The sequence below is a fragment of the Ursus arctos genome, unplaced genomic scaffold (assembly GCF_023065955.2).
Source record: "Ursus arctos isolate Adak ecotype North America unplaced genomic scaffold, UrsArc2.0 scaffold_3, whole genome shotgun sequence".
Taxonomy (NCBI): Eukaryota; Metazoa; Chordata; class Mammalia; order Carnivora; family Ursidae; genus Ursus; species Ursus arctos.
In genome coordinates this window covers 87,598,015-87,617,561 of record NW_026622985.1, presented here as the reverse complement: position 1 = coordinate 87,617,561, position 19,547 = coordinate 87,598,015, and the positions used below count along the sequence as shown (strand labels likewise).

Below are 19,547 nucleotides of genomic sequence, written 5' to 3'. Positions count from 1 at the left end.
ACAGTGACAAGGAGTGTTCGGTGTGCATCGTAGATACACTGGAAAGTCGTCTCTACAGCCCTTTGAAGGCCTCTAGAAACCTCTCCCAAACTTCTGCTCACTGCGGGTGAGTTACTTTCCTTAGAGAACAAAGTCACTGCTTCCCAGAGGGGCCCCAAGGTCGTGGCCCTGGGCACAGGTGGCTGGGGGAAGGAGGGGGTTTGAGCAGGGCTGGCCGGTGAGGCAGGTTTGTCCTCACCCACAGGTGGGTGTTGATACAACAGAACTGCCTCTGGGCTCTGCAGGCACTTAGGGAGGAAAAGTCCCGGGAGGGGCTCATGGCCGCAGGGAGGCCACCTGAGGAATCCCCAGGCCACGCTGGTCCCGGGCCTGCCACTCACAAGTCCTGACCAAACACTGCTGGCCCCACCACTGGGTGTGGGGGGGACCCTGCTTGGGGGGTTGGACTGAGGAAACACCAAGAGCTACAGCCCTCGCCCTACCGCAGATACCTGCCTAGGACCTGCTGGGACAAAGCTGGGGTAAGAAGGCTTTTCATCCTGTATTCTTGGTCTGCTTGCGGCTAATGGCGTGTGTCTCTCTTTTATGAAAACATTGCCTGATTTACCAGAAAGGGTAGTATGAAAAGTTTTGATTCATCTAGGTGTCAAAAGTCAAAAAATGGAGGATCAGGCCAGGCATTCTGGAGGGAGGGATGAAATTTGGGCTCTGGTCAATAAATTGGGAAATATTAGTTGAACACCTGCTTTGTGGTTGAGCTAGACTGGTGATAGAATGGAAAACATGACATGGTTCTAACCTCATGGAATTTACTGGTTAGTGGGCAATACAAACGTTCAATAAGTAATTGCCGATGATTTATATTCTGGGAGGACTTGGTTCATCTGGTGTTGGTGGTGGTCTGGAAGGGCTTATGGAGGAAAAGGATCCTGACACTGAGGCTCCAATGGCAGGATTATGTTGGGTGTGTGGGATAGTTGGGGGGGGGGAGAGTGAGGTTCCAGATCTAGGGGAAAGCATGGACAAAGGTCCTGAGGCAGGAGGGAGCTCTGGGAGAAATTCTGTGTGTCTGGAGAGCAATGTGAAGAGAAATAATGCTGTAGGGGAAGGCAGAGGCCAGATATGCAGCCTTTTGTTGGACAAATCAAGGGTTTTAGCTTTATTTTGTGAGAAATGGATGATAGAAGACTTAAAGCGGAGAGGGGATAAATCCAGTTGCGACGGTATACATTATAAAATGAAATGAGAGAAGGGGGCCCATTCTGGAGGTGTGGTAGTTATTCCAGAAGGCTGGTCTCTGGGGCAAACAGTTTGGCTTGGCAGTGGTAGAGCAGTCCAGAGGGTCTTTGATGGGAATGGATTCCGCATGAATACCCTTTTTCCCTATAGAGGACATACAGATTTATTTCATTTTGGCTGACTGCACAGGGTTCTGGAGTCAGCTTAATCACTTTCCTGTTGATGAATATCTAGGTTAGATTATAATTCTTATATACAATGTTATCAGAAACATCCTTGCGCATCCATTTTCCCATACATCTCCAAGTTTGGATGAAGAGCAGTGGAAATCCGGGGGTCATGAGTATAAGTAATATAAAATTTGATAGACACTAACAAATTGCTCTCCGAAAAAGCTGTACAAATTTACACTTCAACTACTAAGCGTATGAAAATGCCTGCTCTCTCACACCGTCTACAACAGGAGTTTATAATCGTATTTTTTAATCTTTCACCAATCCAATAGGTGGTGAAAAGTGCTATCTTGTTTTTGTTTATATTTTTAAAATTAGGAGCCATTCCTGTTGTATTTTTTTTCATGTTGGATACTAATATAATAGAACTAAAGCTGGTTTTGATCCTAAGGTTTCTACACCCTTACTATATCTTTGTCTCCTGCAGACCAAGGCTGTGTCAAGATGGCGTCCGTGTTTCGCAGTGAGGAGATGTGTTTGTCCCAACTGTTTCTCCAGGTGGAGGCTGCATACTGCTGTGTGGCTGAGCTTGGGGAACTTGGATTGGTTCAGTTCAAAGATGTAGGTGCTGCATTCTTGGAAGGCCAGAGGAAGGTGGGGTGGGAGTAGACATCTCTTTCACACCACTTCTTGGTGGTGAACTAAGTGCAGGGAGAAGAGCCCTGAGCTGGGATAGATGGAATTCTGTGTGGTTCTAGTTGTTCTGGCTAAGATTTGTGATAACACTGAGCGAGTGACTTGCATACCTGTTCTTCTTTCCTCCATATGTATCTCCTCTGTAGGAATGTTTTGAAACTCTAGTATAGTCAATACTTGTTAGATGACATTATACTTTCTTTCCTAAATGGTATCTTCAAAGAATTAGATATCTCAGTGGGCATGTAGATTACCAAACCTTATTCTGAGGACAGAAAGCAATGCTTCCTAATTAGTCAGGCTGAGGACAAAGTATCCTGGGGTGCACAGTCTCCCTATGGTGATATTCTAGGGCTAGACAGTCTTGAGTGTGATGTTGGGGTATCATTTCCCAGAGGTGGTTTCCTTACCAAGCTTTTTTGAATCCTATTTAGAAATTTGGATTCCTTACCTCTTTACTTTCTCACCAAGATCACAGTCAAAACTAAGCTTCCTCCGGGAAGGATCGTGTCTTGTTCTTGCGTCCTTAGTTCCTAGCACAGGACCTGATGTGAGGCAGTTACTCAGTCACGTTTATTGGGCAGGATGCCGAATTTTTGTTGATGATTGTGATAACATTGCATGGAGCTATGCAGTTTCAAGATCCTGTCACATTCACGACTCCACTGAGGCTTTCAAGTCTCATGTGGTTGTAAATGCAGCTAAAAGTAAGGAAACCTTATCTAGAGGACTATCTCTTAGAAGTGTAAGAAGGCCAGAGTTGAGGCATTTGGGGGATTACCTATAAGAATATCAAGGTTTTTGCCTGAAACTCATGTCTTGTGAATGGAAATATCTATTCCTAAAATGATTCCAGCAACATTTTCCAGCACTAAAAAAACCCAAAAAAACAAAACAGAACAAAAAAACCACAAGAGCAACAAAAAAAGAACCCAAGGAATACGTTGGTGGCTGTTGATACCAATGTGTGTCTTGTGGTTTCTCCCCACTCTAGTTAAATGTGAATGTGAACAGCTTCCAAAGGAAATTTGTGAATGAAGTCAGACGGTGTGAGTCACTGGAGAGAATCCTCCGTAAGCCGATTTTCTGTTTACTGTCTAAGTGTTAACTGGTGGGGAGGTAAGTGGTTTGCAGGACTGGATTATAACAAACATGTCCCTATTTGTATAGAGACAAGGTGTTCTAGAGACAGAGTGGGGCAGTGAAGGTTGGGATCCAGGTACTGTGGTGGGTCCCAGGGGCAGTTTAGGCAGCTGAGCCGGCTGAAAGTCAGCTGTCTGCTTGGATCCATTTCTTAGGTGAGAAAACACAATCACCTTGGGCTCTCTGGTGGGGTTTCATCCCACAGGTTTTCTGGAAGATGAGATGCAGAATGAAGTTGTGGCTCAATTGCCAGAGAGGCCCCCACCGACCCCTCTTCCACGGGAAATGATTACGCTGGAGGTATGTTGAGCCAAGGACATTATAGCCAGCAGGCCTCCCTCTTTCTTTGCCTTTCTACTTCCTTTTATAAAACACTGAATGCCCGCCATGCACAAGGTATCTTAGAGAGAAACAAAACATGGCCGTGCCCTCTAGAAGCTTCTAGAGGAGGTGGTGGAGGAAGGAGGGAGGAGTGAGGCAGTGGGAAAGGATGTCAAAAGGTAGGAAGAGCCAGCTCCTGGAAGGCCCTGCAGATCTTGATTTAAAAAATTGGATACTTTATCCTCAGAAGAGGAAGAAGGGCCCACTAAAGGAGGCGGGAAGGTAGGGGAGCTTCACTGCCGGAGCCTTATCTCTCGCTAGGTTTCTTTGTTTTTTTCTTTTAAGACAACTTAAAATTCTTGAAATTTTTGAAGCTGTTAGTGGTATAATTAAAGATACTCTGACAGAGATATGAGACTGGCAACTCCCCTGAAAAATATTTTGGCTCCTGTCATACTAAAACCTGGATATTTTTGGAGAAGTTGTGTTGGTTATATGTTTCAGATAGTACCTTAAAAAAAAAAAAAGAATCAATGCATCCAAAAAAAGAAGAAGAAGAAGGAAGGAAGGAAGGAAGGAAGGAAGGAAGGAAGGAAGGAAGAGAAAAAAAGATCAATGCATCCAAATGAGTTTGGTATTGGCTGACTGGTTGGTTTTGAAACTCTATACTCTCATACATTTGTATAATAATCAGTCAGATAAGGGACAATCAAATGTGTGCCAACAGTCCTTACTCAGTATTTTCCCTTTGGATATTATTTATTGTTGTTTTTTAAAGATTTATTTATTTATTTATTTTAGAGAGGGAGAAAGAGAGAGACAGCGGGGAGGGGGCAGAGGGAGAGGGAGAGTCTTAACCAGACTCTACGCTGAGTGTGGAGCCCGATGCAGGGCTCGATTCCACGACCCCGGGATCATGTCCTGAGCTGAAACCAAGAGTTGGACACTTCACCGACTGAGCCACCCAGGCACCCCTGGATATTATTTATTGTAAAGATGAAATTAGAATAACGTGAGCTTAAAAGTAGCAATATCTGTCTAACTATTGATCAAGGGGATAGACTGATTCAACTGATCTGGCAGTTAGTTGAACGTTCCTCCAGCATTCCTAGGGAGGGGAATCCTTCTGGCAAGAATACACAATTGGCTTTGGGCCCTTGCCTTGCAGAATTTCTAAAGAGGCTTTCATGACAATCCTAGAGGAAGTATTCAGGAAAAAAAATGTCTACCCACAAATCTCAGCAAAAATTGCCTTTTCTGTTTTCAGGTTTTGTCCTTATCAGCTTTATTTTTGTGTAATTAAATGTCCATAGTCTACATTATAATTTGCTACTTTTTACATTTACTATCACATTGTAAACTGTTTCTTAAATAATGCATGAATCTCCAAAATATTTTTAAAGGCCACATTATTTTTAATAGAATCATTAAGTGGATAGAGCAATGGCTACGAAATGGGGATTTCATCCCCCCCCCCAACTTTGTGCCACTATAGTTAGTGTTCAAAATTTAGGGTAGAGATGGGGTGGGTGCCTGGGTGGTTCAGTCAGTTAAGTGTCTGACTCTTGATTTTGGCTCAGGTCATGATCTCACGGTCGTGAGATTGAGCCCTATGTTGGGCTCTGCACTGAGCATGGAGCCTGCTTAGGATTCTCTCTCTAAAAAACAAAAAAATAAAAGTAAAAAATAAAGCTTGAAAATTTAGGGTAGTGATTATCTCTGGGAGGGGAGGGCATGGGATGCAATTGAAGTTGGGTGATGTGTATGTGGGGTTCATGTTGTGATTCTTTCCACTTAACATATGTAAAATTTTCTATCATAAAAAATGTTAAAAATTCAATTTTGTCTGATACTAATATGCTTTTGAGGGTGGTGGGGGAAAGGAACTAATATTTGCATGGATATCTTTGTTTTACTGTTTATTTTTTAATCTGTTTGGTAAGGGTGTCCCTTAGGTAGATTAAAAGAAATCTAACATGATAATCTCTGTCTTTTAATAGGTGACATTAATCCATTTTCACATATTGTGGTTGCTGATTTACTATCAATTGTTTTTATTAAATATTGAATTGATATAGTAGAATTTTTAGAAAATATGTGTAAGGTATAAAGAATAATGATACAGCAAACACCAAGTACCATCACCCTGTTTGACATAAAAGGTGACCACAGGGATACTCTTAAAGCCCTCTATGAGCCCCTCCCCTGCCCCCTCCTTCTCCTCCCCCTTCCCTCCCCCTTTGAGATAATCCTGTGCTGAATTTTGTGTTTTTCTTTTCCTTGTTTGTTCATAGTTTTATAACATGTTTAGTCTTCTAAATTGCATATGATTTAGCTTTGCACATTTTAGTTTTATATAAATGGAATCATAATGTTTATTCTGCAACTTGCTGTTTTCTTCCATCATTTTATTTTTTAAGACACCATATAGTTTCATGTTTCTGAAATTAATTCATTTTCACTGTTGGGTAGTGTTTCTTTTATTGAATGTACCATACTTTATGGAAGTTTATCCATTCTATTGTTGATGGACATTTGGATAAATGAGAAATGAACTTTCGTATTTTTAAATTACATACCAAATCTTAGTAGTACATTCATGAATTGTGTCCAAAAGAGAGTTGATCTTCACCTGTTAGATATTGAATTTCAATACCTATATTTTACATTTCCAAGATTTCTTAATGGTTCCCCTTTTACCTTTTCTTTACCTTTTCTTTCATTCTAAGACATGTTGGTTTAATAATTTCTGTGTGTGTGTTTGTAAGCGATGCCTCCACTTATCTCTTTCAGCATTCTAGAAAAAGCCTTAAACTCTTTTTCAGACTAATCCATAAAAATAATTTCACCCAATGTGAATTTCTGTTGGTTGTTGATTTTGTCGATGATTTTTCTTATCACTAGATTTCTTCCGGAGACTTACTCATTTTGTGTGCTCATTTTGGAAGGAAGATTTTTTTTTCTTTGTTTTTGTCTTCTTGCCTGTTGTGCTCACACTTCTCTGTATAGCATTTTTTACTAGCTTGGACCTGGTTCTCCAAACTCTAACCCAGAACTAGTGATTCCTCTTTTTATATTTCATTACAGTCTGTTTGAGGCAGAAGGAATTCTCAACATGTAAATTCACTCCAGCTTCCCTTTTTTAGTGTTTTCAATGGGGGAGAGACATGCAATTTGCTGAAATGCCTTGGCTTCTTCAGGAAGCTAATTTCCATCCCCCAGAGGGTTTTCTCATCCTCCCTATTTGATGAAAATGGATCTAGCTTATAGCTCTACGATCATATTGAGTTGACTGAACAGGCCACTCTATTTCCGGCTACATTATGATACACTGAATTCTTCTTTAATAGTTATTTATAGTAGTTAATGTATAGTAAATATCTCAGCGCTGTCTGCCTGCTTTCCCTTCTTTTTCCATTCTGCATAGACTCTTCTAGAAAAACTGGAAGGAGAATTACAGGAAGCCAACCAGAACCAGCAGGCTTTGAAGAAAAGCTTCCTAGAACTGACTGAACTCAAACATCTCCTGAAGAAAACCCAAGACTTCTTTGAGGTTGTTATCTGGGGACTCTTTATTAAAGGGACCTTTCCCCCAGAGCCTCCAGTTTCCATTTTGAAAACTGGCTGGTTTGGAATATGCATAACTCACGCTTGTTTCTGTCCCATGCCGAGGTCATTAGTGAGGGGAAAGTTATTCCAGGTGAAATGTGGTGCCAGTTTGAACTAAACACAAAAATATTATGATTCACATTAGAAAGTATGTGCCCTAAACACGCAGATAGAAGTAGAAGTGAGAACAAAGCACAATAGTGAGTTTGGGCAGATTTGGGATTTCCGTAGTAAAAGACTGGGAAAATTTTTGATCTGGCAAGGGCACTCGACTTTTTGAATTCTATTAACTATTTGTGGAAAATTAAACCTTCACTAAAAATAGACAAACCTTTGAGATGTAGGGAGATTTGAAGGTCATCTCAATATGGTTAAGAGAAAACAGTGGCTCCTTGACTTTCAGACGGAAACCAACCTCGCTGATGATTTCTTTACGGAAGACACTTCGGGTCTCCTGGAGTTAAGAACGACGCCTGCCTACGTGACTGGAAAGCTGGGGTTAGTGTAACTCTGCTCTGGAAGTTACATGGAGATGGGTTTCAGGTCCATAGCTCAGTGCCTGGAGTGTGGTAGATTTCCCTGAGGGTCTGAGTGAGTGAGTGAGCGAGTGAGTGAGTGAATGAATGAATGAATGAACCAGCCACTGGAATGAGGGCTATTTCACATGAATATAGACCTCCACACAGTAATAAACCCAAGATTAACCTTTTCAGGTTAGTGGAGTGGACACTAGTGTTACCTTCTTGTTAATGGTGAAACTAACATTCTGGGAGCCTGAAGAGTACAAGTTTGTGTTGTTTCTACAGGGGGAGGATGTGGGGAGAATTGTTCAGATGGGTTTTCTCAACTGTTCCCTGCTTCCTTATCTTGGAAGTACTGCGTTGGCAATAAAATAGATTTGAAGTTTGCTGTTTGAAGTGCAATTAGAAATGAGGTAGTTATATGATCACGTCATCCACAAGAAGGAATACCAAGATTTTAAAATGCGTGGTGATTCAAAGTGGTGGGATTTCATTCAGTCCAAGTAAAATCGATGCCTATCCATTGAAAACATTTGACCAGAAGGTAATATAGGATCAGCGTATGTTTAAAGTAAAAGACCAATGAAGGTAACCATTTTAAAGTTAATATAAAAAATTTCGATCGAAATTATCTTGACACCTGGATGATTTTAAAAGAGTTGAATGGAAATCATTATGTCAGTTTCACTTCTAGTACATTATTTGTAAAAATGCGTACAGCCCATTTTTGAGCAGTTGGGACAGTTCCTTTCTTTAGGATGCCATAATCCAGCTTTTCAATTGATGCCTAAGATTTCCAGGGAGTTGATGTGACATTATCTAGCTGTCATATTTCTAATTGCAAGTAAGTAACTATGTAGTATCAGGGTGATCAAGGAAGCCTCAATACATCAGAGGAAACACCAAAACGGACTTGGGGTGAGTAGGGGTTAGGCTGCCCAGTGGCCTCAGGACTCCTGCCAGCTTGTGAGTCCTCCTCGCGCTCACAGGGAACTGGGCCCTCTCATTGCTGGCACGTCCACAAGTCCTATGGGGGCCTTCTCCCTGCACCCCACTCCCTGGGCCTCAACAGCGTCTCCCTGTCTGACTGCCCAGGTTCACGGCCGGGGTGATCAATAGGGAGCGGATGGCTTCCTTTGAGAGGCTGCTGTGGCGAGTGTGCCGAGGGAACATCTACCTAAAGTTCAGTGAGGTGGACACGACTCTGGAGGATCCAGTCACGGTGGGTGTCGCGGGCTGCGGAGAACTCTGTTGGGGGGTATGGGGGGGGACTGTTCTCTGAGGCAGTGGGTCTTCAGTTCCGTGAAGCTAGTAGCCAGTGCCTTTCTCCTGGCTTTTCTCTTCCCCCCTTTGTAAAAAACAAAAACCAAAAAACAAAAAAAAAACCTACAAAAGGTCAGTTCAAGGACTGATTTTTGTTAACACCTCACAATTGTTCATGCTTCCAAGACACGGCCCTACCAGGTCCTGGAAACCTAGCTGTGCTCCTGCCACTGGAGGCGGCAGCTGGGTCTTCCTCACCAAGAGCTAAGAACTGGGTTCGGGCAGTGCACCCCAAGCTTCAGTGCGTGCACGAGCAGGAGTGACAGGGGCATCTTGTTAAAATGCAGATTCTGATTCAGCGTGGCGGGGGCAGGGCCCTGGTTCTGCATTTTTGACCCGCTGCGCTGATGCCGGCGGTCAGTGGAGCGCACACTTCCAACAAGGATTTCGAGAGGACTCTTCGCTGAGCGCCATGCACTTAACTGCTCTGAATTCCGTGGGGTTGCCTCCACGGCCCGTGCAGTCAGCATTTCAAGCCGCTTACTTTTTAATTCCAAGTTGGGCTGATTTCTAAGTGTCATAATCTTCCAGAATGGAGGTGAAAAAAAATAATTTTAGGTTTAATCTCCTGGAAAAAATTTCACAGTTAAATGAAATTTAAAATAGGAAGAAAGCTTATTTTTCTCTTGTGCTCTTTTTCTCTTGTCCATAAGCAGGCTGTAGTAATAAACATGGAATCTTTTTTTTTTTTTATCTTCTCTTGATCTTGGAGAATACAATTTCCCCCTAGATCACTATGTGTCCCTTACAGATGTTATTTTAAAAATTGATGTTGAATCATTATCACTTTCCACAACCATGTTTTGACATGTAATAGTCATGGGGACAGAGTATAGAGTAAGCATCTGGGAAAAGATGACATTAGCCTGTTGACATTGAAGGTCACTGAGCAGATGACATGAGATCAGACTAGATTCCTGGTTCTGGTGGATCCAGGGACAAGAGGACCTGAGAGATTCAGAAAAGGACCAGGGGTCCTTGGACAAAGGAACCTTTGGAAATAATGTAAAGCAGGCAGCTCCCCAAATCCTAAATAGCCCTCCCCGGCTCCCAGGAACAGCTGCCAAAGTGATGATTCATTTTTATCTTCTTTTCAATTGGTGCCTAAGATTTCCAGGGAGTTGATGTGACATTATCTATCTACTTATGGACTTTGTTTCCAATTTTTCTCCAGAATTTGGCACTGTGGTAAACATTTTCATGCATGTCATTTTTATTTTCTTTTGAATTACTTCCTTGACATAAATTCAAGGAAACAGGATTACTGGCTTTAAGGGTGTGGGCATTTTCATGACACTTGGTGGCTCTTGACAAATGGCTTTTCAGTGGGGCCCTACCTGATTCCAGTGCCCTGAGTGGCATGTGGTGAGTACACTGGATTGGTTATAACTTTTCCAACAATGGATTTCATTATTTTGCCTTTCCCCCCCACCCCAAACTAAATAAGAGTAAAACAACACATGTCTTTGCTTGAACACTTTTGTATATGCTTGCGAAATATATATATTCTTTCTTGTGAATTGTCAAACTTGGACTTGAGAATTACATATTAATCAGTGTTCCTAGGGACATACAGTGAGTCAAAAATTAGACATGGCTTTACCTTTGTTAAACAAAAATACCCACTCACCCTTGAAATGTAAATATTGTGTGTGAGTTAACTCCGGTGAGCGAGGTTTGCTATTTTCATTTTAAGCCTTATAATAACCTGGTTCCTCTCTTCTGCATGGTTTCTTGCTTATGAACCACCTCTTAAGTATCGCGTTAGAGCCGATTACAGCCTCAGCTGTGGTCTGGCTGGTATAGCCAGTATTGGGGTTATTGCTTTAAGGTTTCCTGGGCTTCTCTCAGTGGCCTTGCCCTCAACCATAAAGAATTACAAACTTGGATCAACTGGGAGAAACTGAATTTTCCAGTTGTAATTTTTTTTAATGATTTTGTTTTTAAGTAATCTCTCTACCCAACGTGGGGCTTGAACTCATAACCCGAGATCAAGAGTCATGTGCTCTACCAAGTGAGGCAGCCACGTGCCCCTCCAGTTGTAGTTCTTAATTTTTTTTTAAAATCTAACAACAGGATTTTACATTTCTGTGACATTATAACCAAAAAGAAAAAAAATTTATATGCATATTATATAAATTATATATATTATTATCGATTATATATATATATATATATATGTATATATAGTTTTTTCATTCTGATTTTCCAGAAAGAAGAAATTAAAAAGAACATATTCATCATATTTTATCAAGGAGAACAACTCAGGCAGAAAATCAAGAAGATCTGTGAGGGGTAAGAGGCTGTTCATGGCTCTTTCATCAGTGATTTGGGTCACGACTAGGTGAAGAGGTGTGTGTGAGACAGAGTACTCATGACTAGAGGTTTCTTTGAGGTCCCTTAGGACTTTAGAACAACTTTCCCGAATTTGACTAGATTGTGTTAAAAATGCGACTGATCTTTAAGAGCGGTGGGAATAGGAGCAGAGAGGACTTAAGTAAGCAAAAGTCAAGGTAACCGAAAGTAGACATTATAACCACGTCAGTGTATTCCTTCTCACACCCTTTATCAGCCGCTAAGAAGTAGGCACACCTCACGCTGAGTTGTTTCTGATTTTATAGAATCGTTCTCCTCCAGCAGACATTATTCAGTAGAGAAAGATGTTATTACGTTAATATATTCCAGGGAGAAGAGACAAATTGAGCTGTAGTCTTATTTACCTAAATCTCACAGGTGCTTTGGTTTGAGTGAAGCTCGTTCAGATGATAGAATCATAGCTTGAATTTAAATAGTGCCGAGCAATGCATTGGGAACCCTTAGAACTGGGCCTCATTTTCCGACTGCCAAAGAGACAGTTATTCTAGAAGAAGGTGGTCATCTAACCAGAGTCAGCTAGTAATGGCTTTAGTAGAAGGGGATGTATGGAATGCTTTTCAGTGGTAACCCCCGTGGCCTTTGAAATGTCTGAAATACAGGTTTCGAGCCACCATCTACCCCTGCCCAGAGCCTGCGGCGGAGCGCAGAGAGATGTTGGCTGGCGTCAACGTGAAGCTGGAAGATTTAATCACCGTGAGTGAGGAGTTGAGGCGCGTGACCTGAGTGGGGGCTGCCAAGGGCTACCTTTGCCATTTCCATATAAGTCCCGTGTCCCAGGGCCCTCGTTTCCAGGCCAGCTGGAATGTTAGCTATGCTCTTCCAATGACCACGACGGAAGATTTCGTAATCAGAAAACAGTGTCCAGTAAGCTGGAGGTGGTGATTCGGAATGTCAGTACTGCTCTGCCTGGGCTTGAGCCCCAGTCAGCTTTTGGGTGGCCAGCCCAGTTGGATAGAAGGGGCCCTTTCTTGTGAGCCCAGCCTGGGCCACATCTGTGATACAACTAACTAGCCAGTTAAGTTGAACGACCAGTCTGACTGATTCTTTTTCCATTGACTCACCCAGTTGTTCGAGCGGACCAATTACTTCTGTAAAAACAGTGAGTGAGTCTGGTTTCACCATGGGAACACACCCCGAATTCATAGCCTCTTGTAAAGTCCGTTGTCATCCAGGTGGCGCTCAACACTGATAGGCCTGGAACACTTGCTTCAATAAGCTTTGAAAGGAATCCCCTACAAGCAGCTGGGCCTGCATCACATTGCTTCTTCTGGATGAACCCTGTCCTGTAGAACTTTCTGCGGGCATGTTATCTAACCTGCGAGCGCTATCTAACCTGTGAGCACCGTGCTGTGGCCACAAGCCGCTCGTAACCACAGAGCCCTTAAAATGTGGCTAGGGCAACTGAAGAACTGAATTTTTATTTTATTTTATTTTACTTTATTTTTTCTTTTGGGGAGGGGCAAAGGGAGAGGGAGAGAGAAGATCTTAAGTGGGCTCCATGCCCAGTGCAGAGCCTGAGGCAGGGCTCGATCTCATGACCCTGAGATCATGACCTGAACCAAAATCAAGAGCCCCCTGAGTTTTTATTTTTAATTAATTTCAACTAAATTTAAAATTTTTGTGGCTGCTGTTTCAGTTGTAGCACAGTTCTGGATCCTCAGGGAGTATCTTTTAGAGTTGTGGTGTGTGAGTGTGTGTGTGTTGCGAAATGCTTAGAATAACAGACATCTTTGCAATTACCCCTGAAGTTCTTTCCTCAGACACTCCATACTAGATTTTATGAAAGCTTCAGGAGGAAAAGAAGTTATTCCAAACTTATGCTCCTGTTTAGTATAACCTGGGGAGCCACCGGTGAAAGCTGCTGAGACGGGTACACTCCCGTAGCACTGAACAAAAACGAATCCCATTAGATAAATTCTCTGTGGGCAAAATTGTCCATTCCCTCTTTCGTTAATTCACTATAATTGAAGACATTATATTAAGTAAGCATTTTGATAGATGTGTTAATTTCCTAGGGCTGCTATAATAAATGACCATAAACTGGGTGGCTTGAAACAGCAGAAATGTATTGTCTCACCGTTCTGGAGCCTTGAAGTCTGAAATTCCGGTGTCAGCAGAGCCACGCTTCCTCTGAAGGTTCCAGGAAGGGATCCTTCCACGCCTGTTCTCCTATGGTCCCAATGTGTGTCGCCCCCACCCCCAAACTCATATGTTGAAAACTTAATGTCCAAGGTGATGGTCTTTGGAGGTGGGGCCTTTGGGAGGTGATGAGGTCATGAGGGTGGAGCCTCATGAATGGGATTAGTGCCCTTATAAAAGAGGCCCCAGAAAGCTTGTTTGCCCCTTCTACCATGCAAGGATAGAATTTGAAGTCTGCAACCCAAAAGAAGATCCTTACCTAACCATGATGGTAGACTCTGATATCAGACTTCCAGCTTCTAGAACTGTGAACAATACATTTTTGTCATTTAAACCACCCAGTATGGTATTGTATGATAGTAGCCCGAGTAGAATAAGACATCTCCCTAGTGTCTGGTGGTTGTTGGCAATCCTTGGAGTTCCTTGGTTTGTAGATACTTCAGTCCAGTCTCTGCCTGAATCACACAAGACATTCTTTCCTTCACCCCTAGATGTCCAAATTTCTACGTTTTTCTTTTCTTTTCTTTTCTTTTCTTTTCTTTTCTTTTCTTTTCTTTTCTTTTAAGTAGGCTCCACCTGGGCATGGAGCCCAATATGGGGCTCAAACTCATGACCCTCAGATCAAGACTGGAGCTGAGACCAAGAGTTGGACGCTTAACTGGCTGAGCTACCCAGGAGCCCCTAGATGTCCAAATTTCTTATGAGGACACCAGTCATATTGGTTAGGGCCCACCCTACTCCAGTATGACCTCATGTTAATTACATCAGCAAAGACCATGTTTCCAAATAAGGTCATACCTTTTCTGGGAGACACAGTTCAATCCATGACAATAGTACTGTAAAGAATTTAGAAGAAAAGGAAGATACAATCTTTGTCCAAGGGTTTTAACCTCTACAAGGGAAGATAAGCTGCTCATGAGGGTTGATGGGAGGTGAGGGCTGCAGGCCAGAGGAGGGAGCCCAGAGCCAGAGATGCCATGATGGCTGACAGACTTCCATTCTGCCACGTTGCCAGAGCTCTGCATGAGTGTTCCTTGTTTCTCTGTGTGTGTTCCCCATCCAGGTCATCACACAAACAGAGTCTCACCGTCAGCGCCTCCTGCAAGAAGCAGCTGCCAACTGGCACTCCTGGGCCATTAAAGTGCAGAAGATGAAGGCCATTTACCACATCCTGAACATGTGCAACATTGACGTCACCCAGCAGTGCGCCATCGCCGAGATCTGGTTCCCGGTGGCAGACGCCGGGCGCATCAAGAGGGCGCTGGAGCAAGGCATGGTGAGTGGCAGATGGAGCAGGGGTGGGGATGGAGGCCTTGTCAGGCGCTCGGAGGCTGTCAGCCTCCATGTCACATGAACTTGTCAAGGACTATCTCCCTCATCTTTGTATCTTCAGTTCTTAATCCAGGGCTGGGCACCTCCGAAACTCCCTTTCTGGCAAATATTCAACATTTCTTTGATCTTCAGCAAGGGCATGTTGAGCACTGATGTACCAATCACTCTGCAGGTTGTGACTGTAGATACCACATTCGGTGTGACTGTAAGTCTGTCCTTTCCCTCATGAAGGTCACAGCCTGGCTGGAAAGACAGATAACCAGACACCTGTGCTCACTGTATGCCCCCAACTGTGCTCAGCACTCTGTACCCTAGTTAAGGGCACAGCCTTCATCCTTCACCTACCTCTCCGGATGGTCACTGGGCCAGGAACAGATCTAGGGCTACGCAGACAGAACAAGGCCCTGCTTCGACAGACTTTCTAGAAAGGAAGACAGATAGTAAGCATATCCATAACTAATGTGATTTCAGGCAGCAATGGGGGTGAGCAGGCGGTAAAGCGGGGAGGGGGGGATGGGGAAGGGGGGGTGAGGAGGGAGGCTTTGTTCTGATCACCTATTCACCCTACTGGTGAAGAAGGGAACCTCTCCTCTAAATGGTATAAGATGGTCAAACACAACAGCTGCCCCCGGACACATGCGACTGGCAGCAGTTGATTAGTCACACATGCTCAGAGCCCAGGGGGAGGACACCACACGCCACACAGGGCCACATGGAGGTTGTACTTGGGGCTTGCACTTGGGGGCAGAATGAGCCAGCTGGGATTATGGGCGGCAGCCTCCCATGAGAAGAAGGGGCCCTGGTTTCCATGAAAGGACATGAGGAGCTAGTTTGAATACATTTCTGGGGTGGCAGGGAGGTGGAAGACTAGGCAGGGTGCAGCTGGTCTGGCCTATGGGGGAGCTAGCTGGGGAGCCTTTCCTGCTCAGTGGGTGGCAAATCTGGTGAGGGCAGAGGAACTCATGGTTTGGCCTTTGGGGCCTTGTGAGACTCAAAGATGTGAAGGCGGTGCTTGGAATTTTAGGTCTTACAATATCATTCTAGGGCTGTTACTGGAGAAGGCCCTCTGAGCAGGTGGCTTAGAGCTGGAGCAGGCGGTGGGGGAGGAGGGAGAGCTTTCGGGCTGGAGGGTCTGAAAGTAAAGTCCTTGAGGTGGGCTTCGACTAGGAGGTAGAGGCTACCTTTATCCCCCTTGTACAATGAGGAAACTGAGGCACAGAAAATAGAAGTAACTTGACCACGGTCCTGGAGCCAGGAGGCAGGATTTGAACGTCCCCATATGATAGTCCAACAACGATCCAACAGGGCACTTAAGAAGAGCATGTCACTCAGATTGGGAAGGGTGGGGGTGTTTCCTGGAGGAAGTGATGCCTGAGCTGAACCATGGAAGGGTGGTCAGTGAGCAGGTGATCGGAGGTGGGGAGGAGTAGGTGGCACAGGTCCACCTGAAGGCCAGTGGCTGGAGAGAGGGTGCCGCCAGTTTAAAGAACAGGAGGAAGATCAGGGAGAGGCTGCAGCATGGTCCTGAAAGACTTTCTAGTGGCGTAAGGGGTCTGATTTTATTCCCATGCTGGAGTGACACAATCCAGTTTGCATTTTAGAAAGGTTTCAGTGCAGTGTGGACAAGACTGTTGGGATCCTGAAGGGTGAGCCTGGGGAATGGTTCATACCTGGGTAAGATGGCTGGTGTGGAGCCAGCTGGTTTCCATGCAGAAGTAGTGGGGGTGAAGGTGTGAAAGGGAGTCTAAGTCAATATTGGAACAAAGTCTTGATTAAAAGACGGAAGAGTTTTGATTTCATTCTTTAGGTAATAAGAAGGCTTTGAAGATTTTGAGCATGACTGAAGCAGTCCTCTTTGTTTTATTTTATCAAAGAAGGATTGCGCTGTTTGGAGTGTAGGATAAATGGAAGGGAAAGAGACAGAGGAGGATGGTGAGGCTCGGGGCTAGGCTGGTGGAGATGGGAGCAAGAAGAAGAGGGATTTGAAAGGGACAAGCAGCAAGATTTGGTGATTGGTTGATTGATTAAACCAGGAGAAGGGACATGTCTGATGATTCCAAAGGTTCAGGGATCTGGAGAATGGAGTCTGCTGAAGGAGCAGCGAGGCCAAAGGAGGATCTGGCTTTGGGGCAAGTTGATGAGTTTGGTTTTAGGCTCCTGGATTTTGTGGGGTTGCTGAGACATGAGAGTTTGAAAGCCGAGGCAGGTGGTTAAAATTCGGAGGAAGATCAGGGCCATTTGGAAGAATGGGGCAGATTTAAGAAGGTGGATAAACCCTTGAGGGAGTGAGCAGAGAGAAAGGAAAAGTAGAGGACCCAGAACTGAGCACAACAAGTGCACTTGCAGGAGCAGGAGGATGGAAATGGCCAGAACTCTACTTGCTTGATGACTCTCCCCTGGGATAAATTAGTTAAGTAATAGGAAGGTATTCACTTTTACAGATGTGGTCATGGGTCTCACAGAGGTCAAGAAATTGTCCCAAGTTTACCTCTAAGGAATGGTGCGAATCAGACTGTGATCCATGTGCTGACACCCAGCTCAAAGCTCTCTTCCTTACATTTTTGTCAATGTTTTTTGTAGGAACTAAGTGGCTCCTCCATGGTCCCCATCCTGACTACAGTGCAATCTAAAACAGCACCTCCCACATTTAACAGGACCAATAAATTCACAGCCGGCTTCCAGAATATTGTAGATGCATATGGTGTGGGCAGTTACCGGGAAATAAACCCAGGTAAAGGGTCTGATGCATTGAATAATGGGGCAGCTTGAAAATGAAAAGCGGGTAAGATTGACCCCTTGGGTGGCAGAGGAGGTGAATTGTTTAAAACTGTGACATCCCTAAAATCTTTGGCTTCCTGATGCCCTGCGTTGTCTTGCATAAATGGCGATTAGTGAAAGCTTTGTTCTTTGTCAAGATTTCACATGTTCTCCCTTAAACCCTAGTTATTAGGCAGTCACATTCAATTCTTTTTCCTTTGCCGATTCAATGAAGGTCATCACTTAACATCTTCGCAGAGCTGTAGCTGTTTTGTGGGTGAGATGAAAACACACAGAACTTGGAGTCAGAAGACTGGATTCTTAGTGCCATAAACTGTGTGATACTGGTTGCTTGGTTTGTAAAAACAAAGGGGTAGACCAGCTGCCCTTCAGCTATGTCGTCCACAGTGCTCTTCTTCTCCCGCCTGTGTCCAAATCTTGTGACCTGTAATGCAGGGGCCCCATAGGTTGGGTGTCCTGTGAGTAACTGCTAGAACTGCCTGGTGCATGTGAATGCTGGAGAAACAGACAAAAAATGATAGTGGAAGAGTATACAAAACACTCAGAGATAGAAAACGGTTTTATTGTTTATTTTTTTAGTGTGGGGAGGAGGGGCAGAGGGAGAGGGAGAGAGAGAATCTTAAGCAAGCTCCATCCCCGGCCGACTCCAGGATGATCTCACCATCCTGAGGTCATGACCTGAGTCAAAATCAAGAGTTGGACACTTAACTGACTGATCCACCCAGGTGACCCCCTTGAAAACTGGTTTTTAAATCCCACTTAATTTTGTGATCTTCAAAACTCAGCTCATTTGTAAATGGGGAATAATAATGCTTACTTATTGATGAGCTGATGTATGTGGGAGCTAAGCAAGTGTTGGGGTTGGGTATGGGGAGGGAAGACAGAATCAGGAAGATACAAGGCAACTGGCTTGTGGGGCATGGAATGTGATCAACAGAACTTAAATGGGGACCCAGTGGCTGTGGGAAGGACTCAGGCTGTTGTGGGTCTCACCTCTACAGCTCCCTATACCATCATCACTTTCCCCTTCCTGTTCGCCGTGATGTTTGGAGACTGTGGTCATGGGATTGTGATGCTACTGGCAGCCCTTTGGATGGTCCTTAATGAGAGACACTTGCTCTCCCAGAAGACGAACAATGAGGTGGGTGTCCATCAAATATCTTGCCTCATTTCCTCGAGGTTATAAGTAGAATACGAAAAAATGTGTATGTTGTTTTCACCATAGGAACAACATGTTTTATGAAAAGCAAAAGATAGAGAGTAAAAAAGGGCCAAAATTCAACACAGAAATTCCTGCGCAAAGCTCAATGCTTTGGCTGGTGTGGTTCCTATCAGCATTTTTGTTTTTTGTCCATTGCTTGACAAGGCATTGATCTTATTTTTAAGATTTTTACCCCTAACATTGATTTTTTTCCCTTTGATTATAAAAGTAATACATGTTTATCCTAAAAATTGGGGAAAATACAATAATTTAACTACCTAGAAAAAATTACAACTACTGTTTTTATGTATCTTTCCATTTTTGTCTGTGTTTATACACAAACAGTTTTTAAAAACTGGGATCAAATAGTGCATATTAATTTGTGGCCTTCTTTTTTTCCACTTAACATATCACAGATATTTTTCCCAGGGGGCCTTGGTGCACAGTCGGTTGGGTATCCAACTCTTGATTTCGGCTCAGGTCATGATCTCTTAGGGTCCTGGGATAGAGTCATGTTGCCCTCTGTGCTCAGCATGGAGTCTGCTTGGGATTCTCTCTCTCCCTCTCTCTCTCCCCCTCCCCAGCACACATGCTGTCTCTCTATCTCTCTAAAAAAAAAAAAAAATCAAAAATATTTTTTCATGGCAGAACCCTTCTCCCACAATCAGCCCATGACCAGTGTTCTTATGAAACACC

At 43.7% G+C, this 19,547-nt stretch overlaps 1 protein-coding gene across 6 annotated transcripts in view; it reads left to right on the top strand.

Annotated features, from left to right (window-relative positions):
* ATP6V0A4 (ATPase H+ transporting V0 subunit a4) overlaps window positions 1-19,547 on the top strand; it is a 76,197-nt gene that overhangs the window by 24,228 nt on the left and 32,422 nt on the right. For 4 of the 6 annotated variants that reach the window (XM_057304442.1, XM_057304443.1, XM_057304444.1 and 1 more), the window contains 12 exons: window positions 5-106; window positions 1,900-2,033; window positions 3,103-3,181; window positions 3,457-3,551; window positions 7,000-7,125; window positions 7,585-7,679; window positions 8,798-8,924; window positions 11,238-11,320; window positions 12,001-12,094; window positions 14,604-14,816; window positions 17,453-17,603; window positions 18,652-18,791. In XM_057304442.1, the coding sequence (XP_057160425.1) occupies window positions 1,917-2,033; window positions 3,103-3,181; window positions 3,457-3,551; window positions 7,000-7,125; window positions 7,585-7,679; window positions 8,798-8,924; window positions 11,238-11,320; window positions 12,001-12,094; window positions 14,604-14,816; window positions 17,453-17,603; window positions 18,652-18,791 (1,320 nt within the window). In that variant the 5' untranslated portion in view covers window positions 5-106; window positions 1,900-1,916. Of the gene's footprint in view, window positions 1-4; window positions 107-284; window positions 522-1,899; window positions 2,034-3,102; window positions 3,182-3,456; window positions 3,552-6,999; window positions 7,126-7,584; window positions 7,680-8,797; window positions 8,925-11,237; window positions 11,321-12,000; window positions 12,095-14,603; window positions 14,817-17,452; window positions 17,604-18,651; window positions 18,792-19,547 lie in introns of those variants that run through there. The other 2 variants (XM_057304446.1, XM_026511743.4) reach the window with 2 other exon arrangements.